General features: G+C 40.7%; 1 protein-coding gene across 6 annotated transcripts in view; it reads left to right on the forward strand.

The window, feature by feature from the left end:
- Klf12 (Kruppel like factor 12) overlaps positions 1-21618 on the forward strand; it is a 446940-nt gene that overhangs the window by 151237 nt on the left and 274085 nt on the right. For 5 of the 6 annotated variants that reach the window (XM_004626292.1, XM_023709630.1, XM_023709633.1 and 2 more), the window contains exon 2: positions 288-351. In XM_004626292.1, coding sequence (XP_004626349.1) covers positions 319-351 — 33 coding nt within the window. In that variant the 5' untranslated portion in view covers positions 288-318. Of the gene's footprint in view, positions 1-287; positions 352-13202; positions 13277-21618 lie in introns of those variants that run through there. The other variant, XM_023709634.1, reaches the window with a different exon arrangement.

Consider the following 21618-nt stretch of genomic DNA (forward strand, 5'->3'; position numbering starts at 1 on the left):
CTGAGTTGAGGTCAGCCTGGGCTATGTAGTGAATTAAAGGCCAGCCTGAAGTACATATTTAGATCCTGTCACAAAACAAAACAAACCAAGCGAGCTATAAATTAAAAAGGAAAAAAAAAAAAAAAAAAAAACAAACCAAACCCAGAAGACATCCCTCTACTTCTTTTTGTCATGTCATTTTATTACTTAAGAGCGTAAATAACTATAGGATTGAGACGTGCTAGAGGGTTTATTATCAACTTGTAGAACTTCCTCTCATTGTATTTTCTGCTGTGCTTTGCTTACAGGATCAATGTGACTTTATTAACAAATGGATGAATGAGTGTCCATATGAAGAGGAAAACAATAAAGGTTGGTAGTCGGACTGTATAATTGCAGCGAACAATTGCAATTCTAAATTGCACAGTATTTTTGGGCAGCCATTAGAATATGTCCTGTCTAAGTCTGACATAGAGGTTAATCTTGGGATCATACATTTATTGGTAAATGTGATTTTTAGAAATCGAAAGGCATTTATAGGGAAGCCATCTCTTTTTGTACAAGTGTAGCTGTCATTCTTTTCCAGATCTTCAGCCACTATTTTAGGAATTAAATTTTAGGTGACTGTTAAAAAAAACCATACCACTTGATAACAACTGATCACTAGATCCAAAAGTAGTTGGATTTTGTTTAAGGTACATCGTTTCCGACAAGCATAATCTGGAACCAGCACTGTGTGGTGCCCGATTTCTGTCAAACGCTGTCCTCTTTGCCCCTGCCGTCTGCTTTCTGTGGAGAAGCGGGATCACCGTGGAAGGCTTTACTGTAGCCTCTCACAAACTCAGTAGTGGAGGGAGAAACCCTGTGGATCTTCGAGTAATTAAATGCTGGGGATGACTTTATTTGTTGTGGTTATTTGAGTTTTCCTTCCATTTCATACTGGGAGTAATATAAAAATCATAGGTCATACTGAAGAACTTACGGTATATTAAAGTATCTCTTTTATAAATAGTGTTACAGTGACCAGATCTGGTTCAAAAGAATGTGCCTTGTACCTCTTCGGATGGCCGCACAATACATGCAGTGTCACATTTCCCTTCCCTGGTTACTGTGACTGCTTTCAAATAAGTGGGTGGTATGCCATGTCATTTTCTGGCAGCCCGCTTTCATAATTTCTTACAAATGAGTTTACCAGGTTATATCTTCCACTAAAAGTTGCCTTCCTCCATCTTCACTGCTAAATTTTTTTCTTTCTAGTATTTGTTTATGGAAAGTGTCCAGAGAGGTAGTATTGATTCAGAGATGGCATAAGGAAACATAAGGGGTGTCTTAATTACTTTTTTCATTGCTAAGACAAAATGCCTGACATCCCCCAAATTGAAAAAAGCAAGGTTTATTTGATTCACAGTTCATAGAGGTTTCAGTCCATAGTTGGCTGGCTCTCATGCATGGTGGCATGGCAGAGGGGCATTGCAAAGTAATGACGAAGCAAAGCAGCAAGCGCCAGGCAGCCTTCTTTCTATCCCCTGTATGCTGCCAGGCTCTCCACCTTTGGGCAGGTGGGGCACACCCAGAGTGGGGCCTCCAGAATCCCAGCACTGCACCGGGAATCAATCCCAGCATCGCATGCACCACCTCGGCATCACACACCCTTGACTCAGCCACCTCTGGAAAGCCCCGCCTGTGACCACGTGGGGCTTTGGGAGGACATCTGGGCACAAGTTATAGCAGAGAATGTAGAAAGTCTCCTTTGTCTCGGCCCCGGTACTACCTGTGCGGCTTCCTGTACTCTGTGCAAGCTGCTTGTAGAGTGTACTCTTCTGTGTAGGGAACAGCGATGTACTAATGAGCCGGTTCTCTGTGGGGAGATTGGGGAAAGGGCTGATGGGTCGCTGTGCTTATTGATTCCTGTAGTGTAACTGCTACATTGGTTGGCTTCAGAAATTTATAGCTGGCTTGAGAGAGTCCTTAACATTTAATGAGTGGCGTTTATAACCTGGAGGTGAGATAGCTCTAGCATGTCTTTGATAATTCTACTCATTCAGTAAAGTTAGAAATGATATACTCCTTAAGAGTAGTGAGGGAGAAGTAGTAAATTTAATTTTTTTTCTTTATGTAGACATGAAAGTGTTTCCAATTATTACGTGAAATGTCTTTAGTGCTCTATGTATAATGTTGATAGAGCATTATTCAGTTTTCATTTAATTGTCATTAAAATTTTATTGAGTGGATTGGTATTGGCTTTATAAACTTACAAATTTTGGTATGTCATTGCTTTGTAGCTAATTTTAGAACAACAGCCAAAGGCGATGGTAGAGAGCATCACCATTTGCTTTCTTTTTTTTTGACGGTACTGAGGATTGAACTCAGGACCTTGTGCTTGCCAGGCAAGCACTTACTCAGCTGAGTTATCTCCCCAGCCCAATCATTTTCCTGCGGCTATGACATACTCTGTTATGTGTGCTTCATTTTGGATGGTCCGACCTTATAGTCCATGGCTCATGGGCTCCAAGGGCCTTACATGGAGGAATAGTGAGCAAACTTTAATGGCTTTGTCCCTTGACACTTTTTTCTTTTTTTTTTTTTTAAACATTTATTTATTTAGTGTGTGTGTGTGTGTGTGTGTGGCCAGCTCAGCCCACCAGGGGGCGGGGCTGGCTGGCATGTGGTGCTGGGGGATCGAACCGCGGTCCCTGTGCTTTGCTAAGCTTGTTCTAAGTAGGTGCTTTAGACCATTGAGCCATCTTGCCAGCCCAAATAAACTTTTTTACTTTAGCCAGTACTTTCTTTTTAATTTTTTGGCAGAACTAGGAATTGAACTTAACCCCTTGCACTTGCCAGGGAAGAGCTTATTCTACTGAGCCATTCCCCTGGCCCCTTGACACTTTTTTCTTTTGTCATTTTTTCCCCATATTTTTAGTTATAGATCCCTTAGAACATAGAATGTAGTGATGTATCTTCTCAAATCTGTTTGAATCTGCTCCTGTAGTTTTCACATAGTCTGAATCAGGGAGAAAATTGCATAGTTTGAAATTTACATTTTCTGCATTTTAAATGTATTGACAAGGTCATTGTTAAGATGCAGTTTTTAAAATCTCATTTGTGGACGCGCTGCTCCTAAAGACTGCATAATTGAGAAAGGGCTTGGATGTGCCCCTCCACAATTCTGTACCTTTTCAGCCTGCAAGTGAGGAGAAAATCTTGCCAAGAGCCACAGAATATCTTTTGGGCCTTTTTGCTTAGGTCCTAAAATGTAAATAGCAAGCGTGAGATTTATAAAATCTCTTTTGGGTGTAACATTACTTTTGGCAGTGGTCTTCATCTACCCTTTCATTTAAGCTCCCGTCCCTGGTCCTGGGCATCAAATTCATGAGCTTGTGCTTGCCAGGCAGGTGCTTATGCACTGATCTATATCCCTGGCGATCCTTTCATTTGAAAAAATGCATTAGCTTTAAGTTTGTCTCTTTACTCCATTTCATGGCAGATGAATTTGCCTGTTCATCATATGCCAATGGAAAACATTAAGTATGTCCTAGAAGAATCCAGCTTCTGCTATTTCATGCTCGAAGACATCAGCATAGGATCCTGCATGCGCTCTCTTCAGTGTACATCAGCAGTGTCCCCCGTCAGTATGGTGTTTTTCTGTGGACCTGGCTCTTCGCTTCCTTGGTTGTCCAGCCACTGTGCGTGTTTACCCAGTGCTTCTCAGCAGCTGACTGAGAGCAGATGTTCCAAACTCACACACACACTGACGTTAGACCTACTTGTCAGAGTTCCCGTGAAACCTTGCTCTGTGGCTGAGTCTGAGGATCAGCTGCTGAGACCTCCAGCGTTAGCCATGGGGTGAGTTTTACTTTCCACATTTGGAAACCTAGAGGACAACAGTGAGCCTCTCTGTGAGTGCTCTCATTCCATACGACAAGTGGTTTGTTTCAGAGTGGTAGGCGTGTCCATTGTGAATGCTCTAGATTTCTTTTCCATTAACTCTTAAGGTTTGCTGGTTAGGCACTTCCTTATTTTTTTTCCTTTGGCGGTGGTGGTAGTGGGAACTGAACTAGGGCCTTTGCGCTGAGCCACACCCTAGCCTCCCTTTAAAAAAAATTATTTTGAGACATGATCTTGCTGAGTCAACTAGGCCAGGCTTGAACTTGTGATCTGTATATCTGAGGCTCCCAGAGTGCTAGTATTACAGGCACGTGCCTTCCACTTTGAACCAAGTGACCCTGAGCCCGAATTGCTGCCCTTCATGGGTCTGCTCCGAGGACGTGTGCAGTGGCTGCCTAGCAGTGAACATGGGATCAGAAGGTGCTTCTTGGCTCCCAGTTATACCTCTGTGGTCCGGGGCCCGCGATTTCTTTCTTCTGTATTTCAGTGGTACCATCCAAAAAGTGGGACTGACACTATTCGTCCAGCCAGTTGTCAAGAGTTCTTTTGCAGGCAAAAGGAAATGGGAGGTATTTGTGACAAAGCTGTAGAGCTGTAGAATTCTAAAGGCGAGTATGATGTTTGTTGATACTACTGTTGTACGTCATAAATCCGATTCATGACATTATATGATTCCGTGTCACAAAGTCAAACATTTGTACAGTCAGTGTCACCTGAAGGCCAGCCGGTCCGCCATGCCTGTGGTGTAGGACGCTGTATGTAGGACCAGGTTGCTTACTTGAGCATTGTGCTGACTGCTCCTTGCACTTTCTTGATCGCGTTGCGTCCACCCTCTTTATTTATATATATAAACGTTTTAAATAATTACATATAATACATTAATATATAATATATTGATTGTATATCTTATCAAAATATATGTGAATATATAAAATATATTAAAAGTTCTTCCTTTCACTGAGCCAAATCAATAGATTTGATAATGGTACTGAATAAGTGCATGAAAGGTTGTATCCACTGTCATGTTGCAGGCCATTTCCACTTGGGGAGCTCAAGTGTCTTACCTGGGAAAAGACCACAAAATGATGCATAGGGATTTGGGAAGATCATAGAATTATTGAAGTTGAGTACAAGGAATGATGCATTGCTGATTATAAAAACATTACAGCAGGGAGTCATCACCTCCCCTCTTTGTAGCTCCTCTTAACGTTTTGTCAATGCCATTGCATTTTCCATGCATATGTAAATACAAGTGAATAGAAACAGCTTTATGAAAGTAGAACCATCGATCCCCGTCGTGCTGTGCTGTGCGCACTGAAACACAACTGAGACTGGGCATGGTGGCAAGTGCCTGTAATCCCAGCACTCTGGGAGCTTCAGCTATGCAGCACAGGATCACCAGAAGTCTGGATCTGTGCAGTGAGACCCTATAGACCCCGTACTAAAATTAAAAAAAAAAAAAAGAGTAGAACCGTACTTGTACTTTGGATTTCTGCAGAAGAGGGAAGAGGGCTGTGTCTATACTACATGTTTCTATAGTGGAAGAAACAGAAGTGGCACAAGTGCCTGCCTGGCAAGCAGAGGGTCGAGAGTTCATTTCCCAGTACCAAAAATAAATAAATAAACTGAAGGAGTCATTCATTTCAAATTAATGTACTTTTACCACATTGATCATATTGAGAGCTAAAAGCAGGGGGATCTTTTTTACCCCTAATACTTAGGGTTAAAACAAAGGCCTCTGTCATATTGGGCAAATGGCTCATCTTCAGCTTCTTTTGAGACAGGGTCTCGGTTGCTCAGGCTGGCTTTGAGCTTTTGTTCACCTTACCACGGCCTCCTAAGTAGCTGGAGTCATAGGACTGCGGACTACAATCCTATGAATTTTGGGGGGAAATGGTTCTGCGAGTAGGGGTCTTAGTGTGTGGCGTAGGCAGCCTGGAACTCGTGTGGCTCAGGCTGGCCTGCAGCTTATGAGTGACCTGGCTCGGCCTTGTGAGTGCTGGCGTTGCTGCAGGCATGTGCCACTGGGCCTGGCTTGGGCTTGATTTTTCACAGCATCGTTTTAAGTTTTTGCTATGAAACATGGGATAATTGATGCCATTTCTAATGCTCTTTTTTCCCCATCTTGTTTTGCTGTTCTTTACAATGAAGCATTTACTTGATGATTAACATTTTCTGGTTCTTGCTATCAAAGCTGTTTAACATGTATTTTTTGATTCTTGTTATCAAAGCCGTTGAGTATTAATATGATTAATAGTGTTCTCAGAAGAGTCAAAAAATAGCTTCATTGTCGTCTGGCATTCAGTGTCCCTGAAGGCGAAGCAGACTGATCTTTCCTCTTGTTCTTGGTTTGCTTTTTTGCCCATGATGTCTAAGGACCGCTTTTTCTTAGTCTGGAAATTCTGTAGTGTCATCGAGTATGTCTCGGTTTTGATCATTCCACATCTGTTTGTATGATTGTTGAATCTTGCCTGTGAACTCAGAGGCAGAGTTCGCTTTTATGGCAAGAGTTTGCAAAATTATAAAGTCTGCTTTTTTGCTTTTTTTTCTTCTTTACAGTGAAAATATGTGTAATGGTTTTCTTTGACTTTCTGTATGGTCTTCATCTTTATTTCGCTTCAGGTTGTTTCTGACTGAAAGTTTTTTCTTCCTATGTTTTCACTCACACTCCGTATATTTTGGTCTCTAAAGTGCTTTCATCTGCCTTTCATAGAGTTGCCAGCTTATTTTCATATCTTCTGGCAATCTTCTTTCATTCTTTAGACACTGTGCTTCTTCCTTCAACTGTCATTTTTTAAAGTTTTCACAGAGGTATTTGTCTAAATTCTTCATCTGTCAGTTTCTCCTGTGATGTTTGTTCTTCATTGGGCTTTTGCTTACATTTCTCTCTTGCTGTTGCCCTTTGCCACTCTCACATATAGCCTGTTCCTCTGTGGCTGCCCCCAATTGCCCGTCCTTACACTGAGCCAGTTTTCACCAGCATACAATGCGAGCTGGAGCAGTGAGGGCTGGTGCCTGGGTTCCGTGTGTCCAGATCTTGGGTTGAGGTTTGTTATTTGTAGTACTTTCTAAATAAAGATGCCATTCCCAAGTCTCACCTGTGTTTCTGTTGTGCAGCTGAAGTTCCTAAGACAAGGGCTCCTGTCTCCTTCCCGCTCACTTCTGAGGCCTCATCGGTGAGGAGCTCATGCGTATGATGTGAGGTGTCTGTGTATTTGCTCCTTTAGTGCCATGTTCCTTGCTTTCTGAGCTGTTGATCGCTACTCTTTTGATTATGCCAGATGTCTGTTCTGATCACAGGGTCACTGGTCTGGCCTTCCATTGCTGGGACTTGTACTTCAGGAAACTATGTTCTGCTCCAGGCCTGACCGGGTACGTGTCATTTCCCAGGGCAGCGTAGGTATCACAGAATTTGACAGAACACCGTTGATGAGCAGTTTGAGTTTGTGACTTTGATACTTTACCTTAATTAACATTGGAATTTTTAACTTTTTTCCCATCTGAATTTACATCACAGTTTTTAAGTGGATTGTAAAGGCAACTGGATTTCATATGGAAAGCATTAAATTCATTGAAGTGCAGTGATTAAAAACAGGGTCGTGGGGCTGGGGAGATAGCTCAGTAGCTTAAGCATCTGCCTGGCAAGTGCAGGTTTCTGAGTTTGATCCCCAGTACCAAAAAAATAAAAGCAAAATAAAAATAAATAAAAAATAAAAACGAGGTCCTGACTTTCACTGCCAGTGTCAGTCTTGGCTATGCCCAGGTTTGTTTGTTTATTTATTTATTTGAAGGGAGGGTCTACAAGGTGTTCAGGGTCTCAATACTAGATCAGACTTCTAGTGATCCACCTGTTTACAGCCTTGCAAGGGCTGGGATTACACACACGCGCCACCTGCCCAGTCTCAATTGCCATCTCTGCGCGCCCCGGGGGCAGGGTGAGCACGGCAAGCCTGGGGGTTGAACCAACCGCCCCTGCGCCTGCTTGCCGGCAGGGCTATTTGTATGCCCAGGTTTAATTTTGCTCTGGTATGTCAGTTACCACATGTGTGATTGGGGAGGATGATAATGGTGCCTAGTGTTTAAAACTGTCTTGCAAGTTAAATGAGGAAAAATACGAGCCAGCCTGGCTCCTACAGTCCTTGATATTCAAGGGGCTGAGGCAGGAAAATCACTTGACCTGAGGAGCTTGAGACCGGCTGGTGCAACATAACAAGGCCCAATCTAGGGGGACGGAAGCAGGAGGTGTGGTTCAAAGTATGTGTACTACCTGGTGTGTAGTGTTACTCACTGATGTAGTTATCTGAAAGAAATGAAATTTAAGTTGTGTTTAGAGTGTAGTTGGGCGTTAGGACAGTTGGCTGCACAGAGCAGTATTTGTGTATTTTCTTTGCTGTCTCTAAGACATGTGCTGCAATACAGGGCATAACTGGAATTGGACTTCCATATCTGGTGCCTGTTTTAGGATCTGATTAAGGATAACAGAGTTGACATCAGAGTTGTAACACTGTGTTGGGAAGAAGTAGAAACATTGGGCTTTGTCTTGCAGATAGTAAAATTCTTGGAGACCTTAGCCATGCTGTAGTAGCCCCAGAACCTGGGCCATTCATGAAGTGTTGGCGGCCTCTATCCTGTAGTGTGGTTGCAGTCAGCACCAGCACACTTAGCGTTCCTCGCCTGCTAGACACTGAGCTACAAAGACAACTTCTATTTAGACCCTGCTTTCATGTCTTCTTCATCTCCACGGCAGGAAATAAATTACCACAGTCTGATGGAATTAGTTAGTGCTTTAGTGTATTTAACACAGTCGTGAAACATACGAACATGTCATTAAAGCTAGGGCTTGAATGACAACATGACGCTGACAGGAAGAGATGAGAACACTCAGGGAAGGTCACGACCTCTCGGTTAGAACATTATTAGCAAACACAGAGCCATTTCTGGATTCTGGGCAGAACATTGCTGTACAGAAGTACATCGCGGAGCTAAGCGCAAGTGTGCTGTTGGGTGACAGTGTTAGGGAGCTCAGGCTGCGTCTAGGGGCTCATGTTCTGGGTCCAGATGACGTTTTTCCTTTTCCTTTCTCCTTCCTCACTCTCCTTCCTTGCTTAGGTGTGTTTGCTTCCTTGCCATGCAATTACAGTGGTTTTTCAGCTAAACTTTGCCATTCTACATACTTTTGCCTATATAGTGTGGCCTATGTATTTTTCCAGAACATTTTGAGTGAATATAAAAATCTGAGCGCCTTTTACATATAATCATTTTAGTTAAATAATTTTGATTTAATGAGAACAGTATAGCATTAGAACAATTATTTAAAAGCATTTATTAAAGTAAGTATAGTATCTATATAGTACAGTTTTAGGTGATTAACATATATACTTTTTTAAAAGCAGATTTCTTTTCTCAAGTTGATGTTAGCAGATTAATTTTTTACAGTTCTCTGAGGAGAATTTGTTTAATAAAAGCATGAGTAATTTTTGGCTCAATAAGTACAGTTTTTTATAGTATACATAATTCAGTCCTACAGCCTAATGTAAAAGCTTGCCAACATTCTGGTTTAAGTGTCAATTGATTGTTAATCTTTAATATGCTGTCTTTAAGGCAGCCTTCCTAAACTGCTTCGACCTTCCAACTCTCCTGTCTCAGCCTCCCCCAATTCTGGCATCACAAATGTTTGCTGTTGTGCCCGCCTGCCATGGGTACTTGGCAGGCAAGTTAATGTGGAAGTGAAGTTTTTAAGGAGAAAATGGACCAAAAAAATATATACAGAATTTCAAAGCAAAGTGATAGGAAATTAATGATTTATATTGCATATTATCCTGAGTCATTGCTCAGATTACCAGATATAGGCATGGAAGATGGATCAAACAGTATAAGCGCTAAATGTTCCTTTCAATGAGCTAATAGAAATTAGTAGTACAGTTATCTCAGCTGTCGTGTGTGTGTGTGTGTGTGTGTGTGTGTGTGTTTGTGATGTGTGTATTTTCCCCCTTTCTTCTTTCCTCTTTTCCCTTATCCCAGCTGTTCTTTCCTTTTAAACAGTTTCTTTCCCTTTCACAGTATGTATTGTACCTTTTGGATCTTACTTACTGTTTCAGGTTCTTGCACTAAGGAGACAATATGATGTTAATACATGCGAGTCTGTTTTAGTTTTCACTTTACAGTATGGTCTCTAGTTGCATCCATTTATCTGTAAAAGCTTAGGGTTTATCTTGCTTTACAGCTGATTAGAAGTCTGCTGTATTAAACAGCCACATCTTTTTTATACTTCTGTCAGACTTTTAAATTTGTTTTTAATGCTGTAGAAAATCACCATATGTAGTGGTTTTTAAAAGAACAAGAATTTATCATCCTAAGCTTACACAGTCAGAACCCAATGTGGTCCTACATGGCTTAGATTAAGATGTTGTCAGAGCTGCATTTCTTTGCCAGAAGCTCTGTCTAGGGCACAGTGTCCTTCCTTCCTTATATTTGCCAGCTCCCAGGCCTTCCCCACCCTGTGGTCCTGGTCCTCTGCTCAGAGGCAGCAGCTCGGGGCTGTCTGCTGCTGCCACCGCTCTTGTCCGTCTCTGCTCTGTCTTCCACATGTGCGACCTTTGGGCTTGCCTTGGGCCCACCGGAGCTTCCAGGAACGTTGAGTATTTTGACACCAGGTTATTATCAACATTTTTCTGTGCTTAGCCCTCATTGGTCTTTGCTGTGGAGCCAGCACCGTCAGAGGTTCCAGGGAATAGAGTGCGGGCATCTGTGGGGGCCATTCCTGCCAACCACAAGTTATAAGGGATATCCAGGACTCAAGGTGCAGGTGCCACGCACATGTGGTTGTGAGTTTTGAGAGAATTTTCATTTTATTGAGATTCATGGATTTATAGTGATTCGTGTCAACCAAAATAGTTTCTCATTAGGTTCTGGAGAAAAAAAAAATGCATTCAAATTTTTGATTCTGTTGGCTAACTATGAAAATGTCACATTGTGAAAATATCTGGGTTTTTGTTTTGTGAGATTTACAGGTATTTGCAGTGGCATCATGTGAAATCTTAATCTCCACGTCGGAGATTGCTTATCCTGATTTCACAGGGTGATGCCTGTGTGCCGTGGGCCTTCAAAACTGGAGGAAATGTTTTTAGAATTCACCATACCCTTTGGCCTAGCAAGCATCTTCATGCTGTGATTTGGAGCAGACGTGCTAGTACTAAAATTCTTTTAGAAAGCATGATTGACTGTTTGGTTAAAAGTTCCTGTGGTGATGCAGGAAGTGTGCATATGGAGACACTTAGACATCTTCCAGCACTTGCTCAGGAGTTGGAAGTCAACTTTGGTTAACACCCAGCCGGCAGCTGTCCATTAGAGTTAACACGGCCGGGGCGTGTGGAGGGGCTGGGAGATCCTTCAGATTTTACAAAATTTTTGACAACATAGAGTTTTCAAAATTGCTTGTGAGATTCTATATAGCTTTTGTCACCTCACACTTCCTGCACAGCAGTGGATGAGTGTCTTGGGGCACGCAGACCCTACTCAGAGCTTCACAGTGCAGCGTGATTCCTGGCCTCTAGGAGAAAAGACCACTGGATAAAATGAGCTGGCAGCTTGAGAGCAGACTTCCAGAAGGGTTTCCTTGGCCGGACAGGAAGGAGTAGGAGCAGTTACAAGGACAGTCTGGGGCTTGCTGAAGCCTCCTGTAATGTTGTCCATAGTGAGAGCTGTTGGTGTCTGCTCTGCACTCTGCCACTGTGAACAGCCCTTCTCCTGATGTCACTGTGCATCCAAGTTGAAGGATGGGGTTCTAGGGGTGAGGGAGCACCTTTCTGACAGAGTTGGTATCTAGAACCCCTGGCCAGTCTCTGTGTCATCATTCAGAGCTGCAGATCAAATCATCTCACATTTGGTAGCTTAAAAGCAATGCTGATTTTGCCCTCGAAGCTGCTGTATGGCTGGGGAACAGCTTTTCTTTGTTCTGCTGAGTAGCTGCACAGGTGGCTCAAGTTGGTGACCAGAATTCCTTGGAGACTCATTGATGTGTTTGCTGCTTCGTGCTGGCTCTTTGCCTCTGCTCACTTGAGTCCGTAGGATGCCTTCCGGTGGCCCCAGTTTCCTTTGCATGGAAAGCTGTGCTCCAGGAGAGCAGAATGGAGAGAACATTAGACCTTATCTCCCTTGGAGGCCATGTCTCTGTTTCTTTGTACCCTGTTCATTAGACATTTATTGAGACCTGATCCTTAATTTTAAGAGAACAGAAAAACATGCCACCATTGTGTTGGGATGACATGTATTCTAGAAGAGCCCATGTAAGTGGAAGTACTGTAATGGAGACTTTTGGAAAATTAGTGTCAGCCCCAATACAGCGTCAAACTGGAGGAATCTGTAAGATTGTTTTTCTAGAACAAGCTCTTACACCAAATTCTTCATACCAGAGTTTGATGAAACGGAACCAAGGAATGGTGTAGATTGTGAAGTCTGGTTTAGGACGCTGTCCTGAAATCATGGTGAGAAACTAGTGAAGCCAGTTGTGTTGCCTTGTGTATGTGGGGGCAGACCTAAGTCAGCTGTGGAGTGCAGGGATAGAGTGGACACAGGACATGCTGAGGTCCACATGGGTTGCTTATGCTTACTCTCTGATCTTTGAATTTTCATGGTTCTGGGAAAACTGGTAGCTTTCTCGGAGGAAAACCTCACAGCCTAAGAATCAGGCAAGCTGATGAGAAAGGCCCTATTATAGCTGCGGAAGGGGCTGTGGACTTCCTGCATGCCTGTCCAGCTAGTAGAGCAAGCACATCAGTGGCCACACTGTGAGCTGCCCCCTTGCCCAGAGCCTGGCATTCACCTTCTTGTTGTGAAATACACATGGCTGCCGCCTCACTTCTGCCTTCTGTATGCCACTGGGCTGTCTTCTACAATGCTAGCGCTCTAGAACTGTGATGGAAGATAACTCTGCAAGCCATGCTTTGAAGCCTAGCCCAGAAGAGCCTGTGCCGATCTGCCCAGTTCCATGTGGTCTCACCTCTCCCTTCTTGCTGGCTGCCACCCCATCCTTCTCCTGCCTGAGGATTATAGATGATGGCTGACCTAGTTTGCTTCTTGCCCATTTCTCTCGATCGTCCCACTCCTGTCTGAGGATCTGAAATCCTGCCCCTGGGATGCAGCCTTGTGGTGAAGAAGACCTGCTTCCACATAAGTGAAGCTCCCCATGGGAAGGTGGCCTGTGCCTTAGAAAGCCATCTTCCTGGGTCAGTGTTTATGAACTCAGTTATCCCTTGAGAACCTGCAAGATTATTTGTGGCCTTTTCTTTTCTCCTTGTGTGGGACTTGGCTGAATTACTGCTGTGTTTTGGTGGAGGCTACTCTGCTCCTGAAGTATGCGTCTTGATTGTAGGTCACTCCAGCTCATCCAGTTGTGGGGTCAGAGCAGCTGCAGGTGAGAGCATGTGGAAGGCTATAATAACTCATACCATGAGAAAAAGGGTTGATGCTGCGCATGGTATAAATGTGTAAGGGATCTGGATGTGGAGAGTTTATTTGGACAGTAAAGTTTAGAGTAGAAATTTGAACATCAGTGATATCGTTGGTTGTCATCAGGAGGGTGATGTCTATCAGCATCAACAGTGGGATTCAGGCAAGAGTGACAGGATGTAACTGGGAGGACACAGATGCCAGGGAGCATCTCCTATGAGGCAGGTTGGAGTTTAGATCTAGAGATGTGGACCAGGAAGCACTAATGCTGGAAAGAGAGAAGCAGATGAGAAGTCCCAGAGCTAGGGGCCACATAGAACAGCACTTGCAGTGGTGATACATGCCGGCGTCAGGGAGCCTGTTGGCACAGGTCAGCATCTCTACCAGACTGGAGGGGCAAGTGGCTATTGATCTCACGTGTCACTCTCTTCTTGGTGAGGTTTCTTGGAATTGTGGGCTGAGCTGTGGTACAAGACTACAAAATCGTGTACAGCAGGTCTTCCTGAAACAAAGATAAAAGGAACACTTGGTGAGGTGAGATGAGTGACCTGAGTGACTCAGACAGGGAGCAGGAGCTGGCCTGGGTCTGGATTTAGGCAGTCAGAATGAAAGGCTTTTTGAAAATAATTTGGCTTTAAAAAATTCCACAATCCCCTAACTAACCTCAGAATAGATTTGACTCTTAATTTGTTATTTACAATGAGTTCAAAAGTTGCATTCTTAACTAGAAGAAATAAGAACTAACAAATTGAAAAATCAATCTACTAGTGGAATATTAGAACATACCAGTTTATAGTTACGTTTATTCTTTCAACAATGTGTGTGTGTGTGTGTGTGTGTGTGTTTGAGATAAGGAGGGTTTTTTTGTGAATATATGCTTACTAGGTTTTTCGATGTTAGTTTTACTTTTTTAAATTACTAAATTTTAAACTGAATTGAATATAAAGTTGAGTCCTAAAACACTGCGATGTCAGGAGTCAAGATACGTCACTTGATTATTCCTGTTATGGAGTCACTTCTTCCAAGTGGCACATATGCCTCCTGAAGATTAATACTACCTAATTACTGCTATAAAAGAGTGAAGCTGTTGTGTGTAGACTTGGTTATATATTTGCTTATAGAGTCCCTTCTTCTCCACAATATTGTCATTCAAAAAATGTAAGGGTTCGGCTTCTGGCCAGATTCGTTGTTTTCATTGGTAACAGCCTTTACCCATCCCTGGAGTACTGAGGGATGTGGCACGCCAGTTGTAACAAAGCTGAGTATGTTGAATCACAATTTTGTAACATTTATTTGTACAACATTTCTATAAGTGCCTTTGAGAGTGAAAGACTCCAACAGAGAAGTTTATGATGGAGGTGGTACTCGGAAAACATCAGTGTGGAAGGGGAGGAGGTTGAGTGATTGCAGGTAGAGAGATGTGGTAAGCAAAATTTAGTTTTAAGGAATGAAGTGATAGATTTGTGTTTATAATTTCTCTGTGCTGTACGATAGGACTTAAAGGGATCTTACTTGTTTAGCTGGGTAATGATCGGGTGCCATCAATTCTTCCCATAAGTGTTTGAAGACAGTAGTAATAATATCAGACACTCAAAGGACAACTGGCAAGATTTTTGACAGGTCCAGAGCCTGCTAGCTGTAACATAAGAAGTCGAAGAGAGGCAGAGACAGAGGCTTAGGAATTTCTGCACTAGAACTAAGTGAGAACTGACTTTCCCTTCTTCTCATCTTCTGAACAATTATACAGGATCTGCTGGCTTCTCCTTCTAGCAAAGGTAATATATGGTATAATAATACAAGACTTTAGTTAGGGTACAAATGTCTCTGATTTTTTTTCAATGAGAAATTAGATTCCGACTCTACCACAGTGTATGAAACTGAGATACTATAAAGAGCACCAGAGAAACCTACTACAATAATAGTTGCTCTTTGCACATTCAGTTTTGCATACAGGGTGAGAAGGAAATTAATTGTGAGCAGGGGACTATCGAGTTTTGCCTCTGTGGAGGTGCAGTCTTGTTAAGTAGTGGCAGATGCAGATATCTATGTGAAGGAGATGGTGCTGTTGTTGGCAGAAGAACAACATTTTTCTAGATTTTTTTTCTCAAGTAGTGCTGAAAATTTCAAACATATGTCTTAGAAATGTAGACATGTGGAACAGGGTGATACTACAAGAATTATGTCATTCAACTGGTTGATATAAATAGAAGGAAAAAGAACAATAAAAACGAAGCTATTTGCTTGAGGTTATACATCCTGTTAGAGACTGGTGAGTTTGGTAGACAGAAAGGAAAAATAGCATGACAGGAACGTTAATATTTGCAATTCACAGGTTTAAAAATCCCATTTGAGCATGCAAGTTCACCTCCCACCTGTTTCTCAGTTTATTTCAAGTGTTAAGGTACCTGAGGTGTGTCTTTTAAGTGTGGTGTTTGAATAAAGAACCAAATGGGGGGCTATATGAGAAAAAGCTGGTGCCTGTGACACCGGCAGTTCCAGCTGTTTAGGAGGCCGAGGCAGGAGCATTACTTAACCGGGCAGCTGGGACTCCAGTGGCCTCGAACGTGTGTTGTGATTAACAGAGCTTGCAGATGAAAATGAGTCTGTTGCCTTTTTCTTTCCCTTTTGAAAAAAAGTAAGAATGTGATCATGTGTGCCAGAAGAGAAAGTCACAAAACCTTAAATGCTAAAAATTCATTGTCTGGGCTATGGTTCAGTATAATAACCGCCATTAAGAAAATGCTTCTTATGCTGAATGCATTCGTGATTAGTAGCAGCCTATGTCTAGCTCTGTAATTTTGTATCAGGCATCTAGCAGCAACACTTTTCTAAGGAAGTAATTTTCTGATACATATTTTTTATTTGTATAGTTATTTTATTTATTTAATTTTGTAAGGAGTGGTGTACTGTTCTCTAATTCACATTGTCTAAGTGTACATTTACTCTGAGAGGAAATGGAACAACAACAAAACACCCTTTGTTTAGTTTGTTACGTAGAATGTTCTGCATGTTTCTCGCTATTCACTTTTTCATATGTTCATTCTGTATCATGATGTTATTATATATTAAGTTTCCACTCTTGCTTTAAAAATCAAAAAATTGGTTATATTGTGATGAATATAATCTTCATCCTAGTCAACGGAATCATTTCTTTTTAAAAATAAGTTTTTTGAAAATTTTATTTAACCAGTAGAAAGAATAAATCATTCTAATTGAGAAAGCAGGGATAAATGCTTTCAGTAAGTTATTTGATACTACAAAAGAATGTAAGAAGTCTATGAGTTACAAGGCACTATAATAAAAAGCCCAACCAATTTAAGAAATAGATTGCTTCTAGTACTCTTAAAAGACCCCTTTTAGTCACAGACAGACCATTAACATGAATTCTGTGCTGCATTTTCCTTGCTTTTTATAATATTTTCCATAATATGTAATTACATATTTAAAACTATATATGTTTATTTTGTTGGTTGTCTTGGAGCATTTAATAACAATGCTGTACTGTTAATCTTCTCACAGGTTACTAGTTTTAATCTTTATTTTCATTGATGTATACAAGTGAGTTTATTCACAAGTAGATTGTATATTATATGACTGTACTATAATTTATTGGGTCCTACTTCAGCAGTGTGCATTTTGTTTGAGACTTTTTTGCTGTTTTCTATTTTCCTGCTATGAATGGTCATATAACTATGTCCTGGTGCACTATGTAGATACATCTATCTATCTATCTATCTATCTATCTATCTATCATAGACATTTAGCATATTTGGTCAGCAATAGGTTTTCTACATTATTAAATATGTACATTTTCATCTTACCAAGATAATGCCCAGTTCTTTAGCCATGGAATTATGATAGCTGACTGTATATAGCACTGTTTAGTAGTGCCATTTGTTCACATTTTTAATGATTCTTTCTCTCCCTAACATTTAAGGTTTTATCAATCCAGTGTGTATTAATAGCTATCATCTTTTGACCCCATGCTCCATTTCCCACCATCATCACAGGAGCAAACTGGAGTACTGGGAAACCTAGGGAGCTTTGAAAATGACAAAGTGAAGGAACAAAATGTAATCTCAGATCTCCACCCCACCCAAAACAAGTCCAGGAGACATTGATGTAGAAAAACTTGGAAGTCACATACCTGAAATTTCTGAAATGATAGCAGCTAAGATAAAGAAACAGCTGTATCAGGCTATAGAAGAAATCAGATCAGAAATAATCTCTTATGTAAAAAAAAGAAATGACAATTACAATGAAAGAATTGCTCAGTGTATTAAAAGAAGACATAGATAGAAAAAATAGAGGAAGACAGAAAAATAGTGGAAACCTTGAGTGAACAATGTAAGAAATGCTTCTTACATTGAATGGACGATATAGGAAAGAATTAGAAAGCATGAAACAAATTCAAAGAGATATCCAGGAAATTAAAAGTTCAATTGAAACCTGACAAAATCATTTGATTGAAACCGAAGGTAGGCTTCCAGACTTTGAGGATAGAATTCCAACTTGTGACCAACAAGAGAAAGATCGCTTAAAAATAAAAAAGAATCAGCAAATAACAGTTAAACAGTTGCAAGATGATGCAATGAAAAAAAAAAAAAAAACCAATGTAAGACTGATAGGTGTCAGTAAAAAAGCAAGAGGCAGCATGAATGACATAAAATGAATATTTTCAGAGGTAACAGAAGAAAATTTCCAAAACATGGGGAAAAAATCCAATATACAGTTAACTGAGGCATATAGTACTCTTTCTAGGTTACTTTTCTCTTGTTGCTGAGACAAAGTACTGACATGCTAAATTAAGGAAGAAAAATTTTATTTAGCTTACAGTCTATGGAGGTTTCAGTCTGTAATTAAATGGCGCCAAGTCAGAGTGGCACATGGCAGAGGGTAGCTCTTCTTGACTGCACAAACAGCAAAACACCAAGAGCAAAAGGGAAGAAGCAGTGACAGAGAGCAAGCCTCTTTCCCTCACTTGCCTTGCATTCAGGCTATCCACCTCAGGGCAGGTGTAGTACTCACACCCATAATCCCAGCACTGGATCATGAGTTAACCACAAATCCAAAAGCCTGCCCTCCCCATGACTGCTTGAGGCTTTGGGAGGACATCTAGACACAAAGCATAGCATTCTGCTCCTGGCCCCAAAAGACTCATGTACGTCCCTTTATTTAAAAGGCATTTAGTTCATCTCTAAGAGTTGCCAAAGTCATAACAGTTTCAGCATTGCTGAAAGGTCCAGCTCTCAAGTTAACTTGTAAGAAGATTATCCACCATGACTAAGTGGAATTCATCCCAGCAGTGAGGAATGGTTCAGTACACACAGATCAATAAGTGTAATGTGCCACATCAGCAGAGCCAAAGAAAAGAATCACATGATCCTTTCAGTAGATGCAAAGAAAAGCTTTTGATAAAATTCAATGCTCATTTATGAAAATACCCCACAGAAAGTTGGAATAGATGGACTTTACCTCAACCTGATAAAAGCTATCTATGACAGACCAACAGCCAACATCATACTAAATGAATAAATCTGAAAGCCTTCACTTTGAAGTTAAGAACAAGACAAGGATGCCCACTGTCTCCATTCATAGCATAGTTCTGGAAACATTAAACAGAGTAATTAGACAAAAGAGAGAAAAAGAACAAGGATAAGAAAGGAAGAAGTTAAATCATTGTTACTCACATTGTACTGTACATGAAAGACCCCAACAACTCCATCAGAAGACTCCTAGAATTAAAAAATAAATTCAGTAGCATAGCTGAATACAAAGTCAACGCTCAGAAATCAATAGAATTCTTATATGCAAACAACAAGTACACTGAGAGAGAAATTAGGGAAACCCCATCTTTCACAATTACTTAGGAATCAGTCTTAACAAAAGAAGTAAAAGAACTATACAGTGAAAATTACAATACTCTGAAAAAAGAGATCAAGGATTTTAGAAAATGGAAAAAGATTCCTTGCTCATGGATAGGAAGAACCAAGACTGAAAATAGCCATACTCTCAAAATTGTTACACAGATTCAGTGCTATCATGATCAAAATACCAACCATATACCTCATAGATCTAGAGTAAACATTCCTAAAATTTGTCTGAATCCAGAAGAGACCCCAGAAATGCAAAAGCCATCCTAGGCAACAAAATCAAGGCAGGAGGCACCACAACCCATGACTTGAAATTAAATTACAAAGCTACTGTGATAAAATCAGAATGACACTGCCAAAAATCAGACCCGAGGGTCAGTGGAACAGACTACACACTGCAGCCAGAATCATAAACACACTCAGCGACCTTATCTTTGACAGAGAAGTTAAACATGTTTAGTGGAAGAAAGCCTCTTTAACAAATGGTGCTGGAAACCATGCCGAAGACTAAAACTAGACCCATGTCTATCAACATGCTCTGAGCTAAAGTCAATATTGATCAAAGATAAACAGAAACACTAAATTTCTACTGGAAGAGAAAGTAGGTAGAAATCTTGAAGACACTGGGGTGGACAGAGAGTCCATGAACTAAAACCAAACTGCATGGGTAGTACTTTAGGGAATCAACACAAGGTTTTGCACATCTAAAGAAATCACCAAGAGTTAAAAGAAAAGCAGTGAATTACAAAAAATTTTTAGATTACTATCTCTTAGAAAAAGACTTCTATCTAGAACATACAAAGAATTAAATCAAGCCCCCCAAATTCAAAGATCCAAAATGAGCAACTGAGACAAATATGTATCTCAGATGAAGAAATAAATACTCATAAGTGAAATAAATTGACCTGCATGTGTTAACATTGTATTGTCTCCCTTGTGTAAAAACCTGAAAGAATAAATTAAATCTGAACAATACAGTAGCTACTGTGAAGGAAACTTTACTTTTTATTCGTGAAAAGAAAAGAACAGAGGGACAATTGGGATGAGGAAAAGGAAAAAAGGAAAGGGAAAGATGTGTGTATACATATACACACGCGAGATAGCTGAGTTAATTTTATGTGTTTTTGAACAGGACAGTTAATGTATGATTGTTTCATCCATCTTGCTTGTCCATATTTGGTAATCCAAGCAACTATTTTGAAGATAATGCAACAACCATTGTTAATTTCCTATCATCTCGTTTTGAAATTGTGTATCGTTTGTACTGGTTATTTGCTGTTTTGCTTTTGTCTTTCTTTTTGTTACTTTGTTTTTGTTCTTCTTCTTCTTTTTTTTTTTTTTTTTTTTTTTTTCTTCAGTGGAACCAGGGATTGGACTCCGGCCCTTGTGCTTGCCAGGCAAGCGCTTATACTACTGAGCCATCTCCCTGGCCCTGTTTTTGTCCTTTTTAACAAAATAAATGTCACTTCTTTAAATTTTTAATTTTGCATTCTTTTTATTGATAGGTGATATATATTGTGTTTCATTGTGTGTAGGATTAATTTTCATGCCTTTTTCTATATATAATGTGGGTTCTTAGAAACGTGGATAAGTAATTTAGTTTTAATAAAATGTATGAGAAGTGGGCCAGCCAGATCGCTCAGTGAATTAAAACGCCTGCTTAGGCAGACGCAGGAGCTAGGGGTTTGATTCCTGGCCTGCCATGCCAGCGCTGACTCTGGGGCATGCTGAGATGGCGAATGAGACTGGACGTGGTGGCACACACCTGTAATCCCAGCACTTGGGAGGCGGAAAATAGGAGGATCACTACGAGTCTGATCTGTGTAGCAAGACCCTGTAGGCCCTGTACTAAATACATAATAAATAAATAGGTAGGTAGAAAGCTCAGCTTGATTATAACAATAGTTCCTATCAAAATCTGCTAGTAGTAGTCTATATAGGATGCTTGTATTGATTTTCAAAAGTGAGTTTGACATCGACATTTTATTTCTCATGATATTCTCCCTGGTTTTTATTATCAGTATTAGAAGTTTGGTTCTTGTGTTCTTAGAAAGTGAGTAAGGAGAATAATTTTAGTCCTTAAGTATTAGTTAGAAGTTGTAAAACTATCTGAGGCAAATGTTTTCTTTGTGGATAAAATTACACATTCTATGAGATGTGTAGGTTTTCGATTTCTTCTTGAGTCACTTTTCATAGGTTGTGTTCTATCCATTTACTTTTCTTTTCAAATTTATCAGCCGAAAAATTTTAGTCCTGCACTTCCATTTCTTGAGGCAGATCCTCTGAGTTTAGCCCCTTGATTTCTGCCTTCACCTGTGGACAAGCTGAGCCTTCGCTTGTTCTTTTGTGTAGCTGTGTCCTACTCTGCGTTCTTGACCCTGGTACTTCTGGTGGACTCCACGGCAGAACTGTACTTGTCATACATACCTCTTAC

This window comes from Octodon degus, unplaced genomic scaffold, assembly GCF_000260255.1.
Source record: "Octodon degus isolate 3935 unplaced genomic scaffold, OctDeg1.0 scaffold00013, whole genome shotgun sequence".
In the NCBI taxonomy this organism is placed as follows: domain Eukaryota; kingdom Metazoa; phylum Chordata; class Mammalia; order Rodentia; family Octodontidae; genus Octodon; species Octodon degus.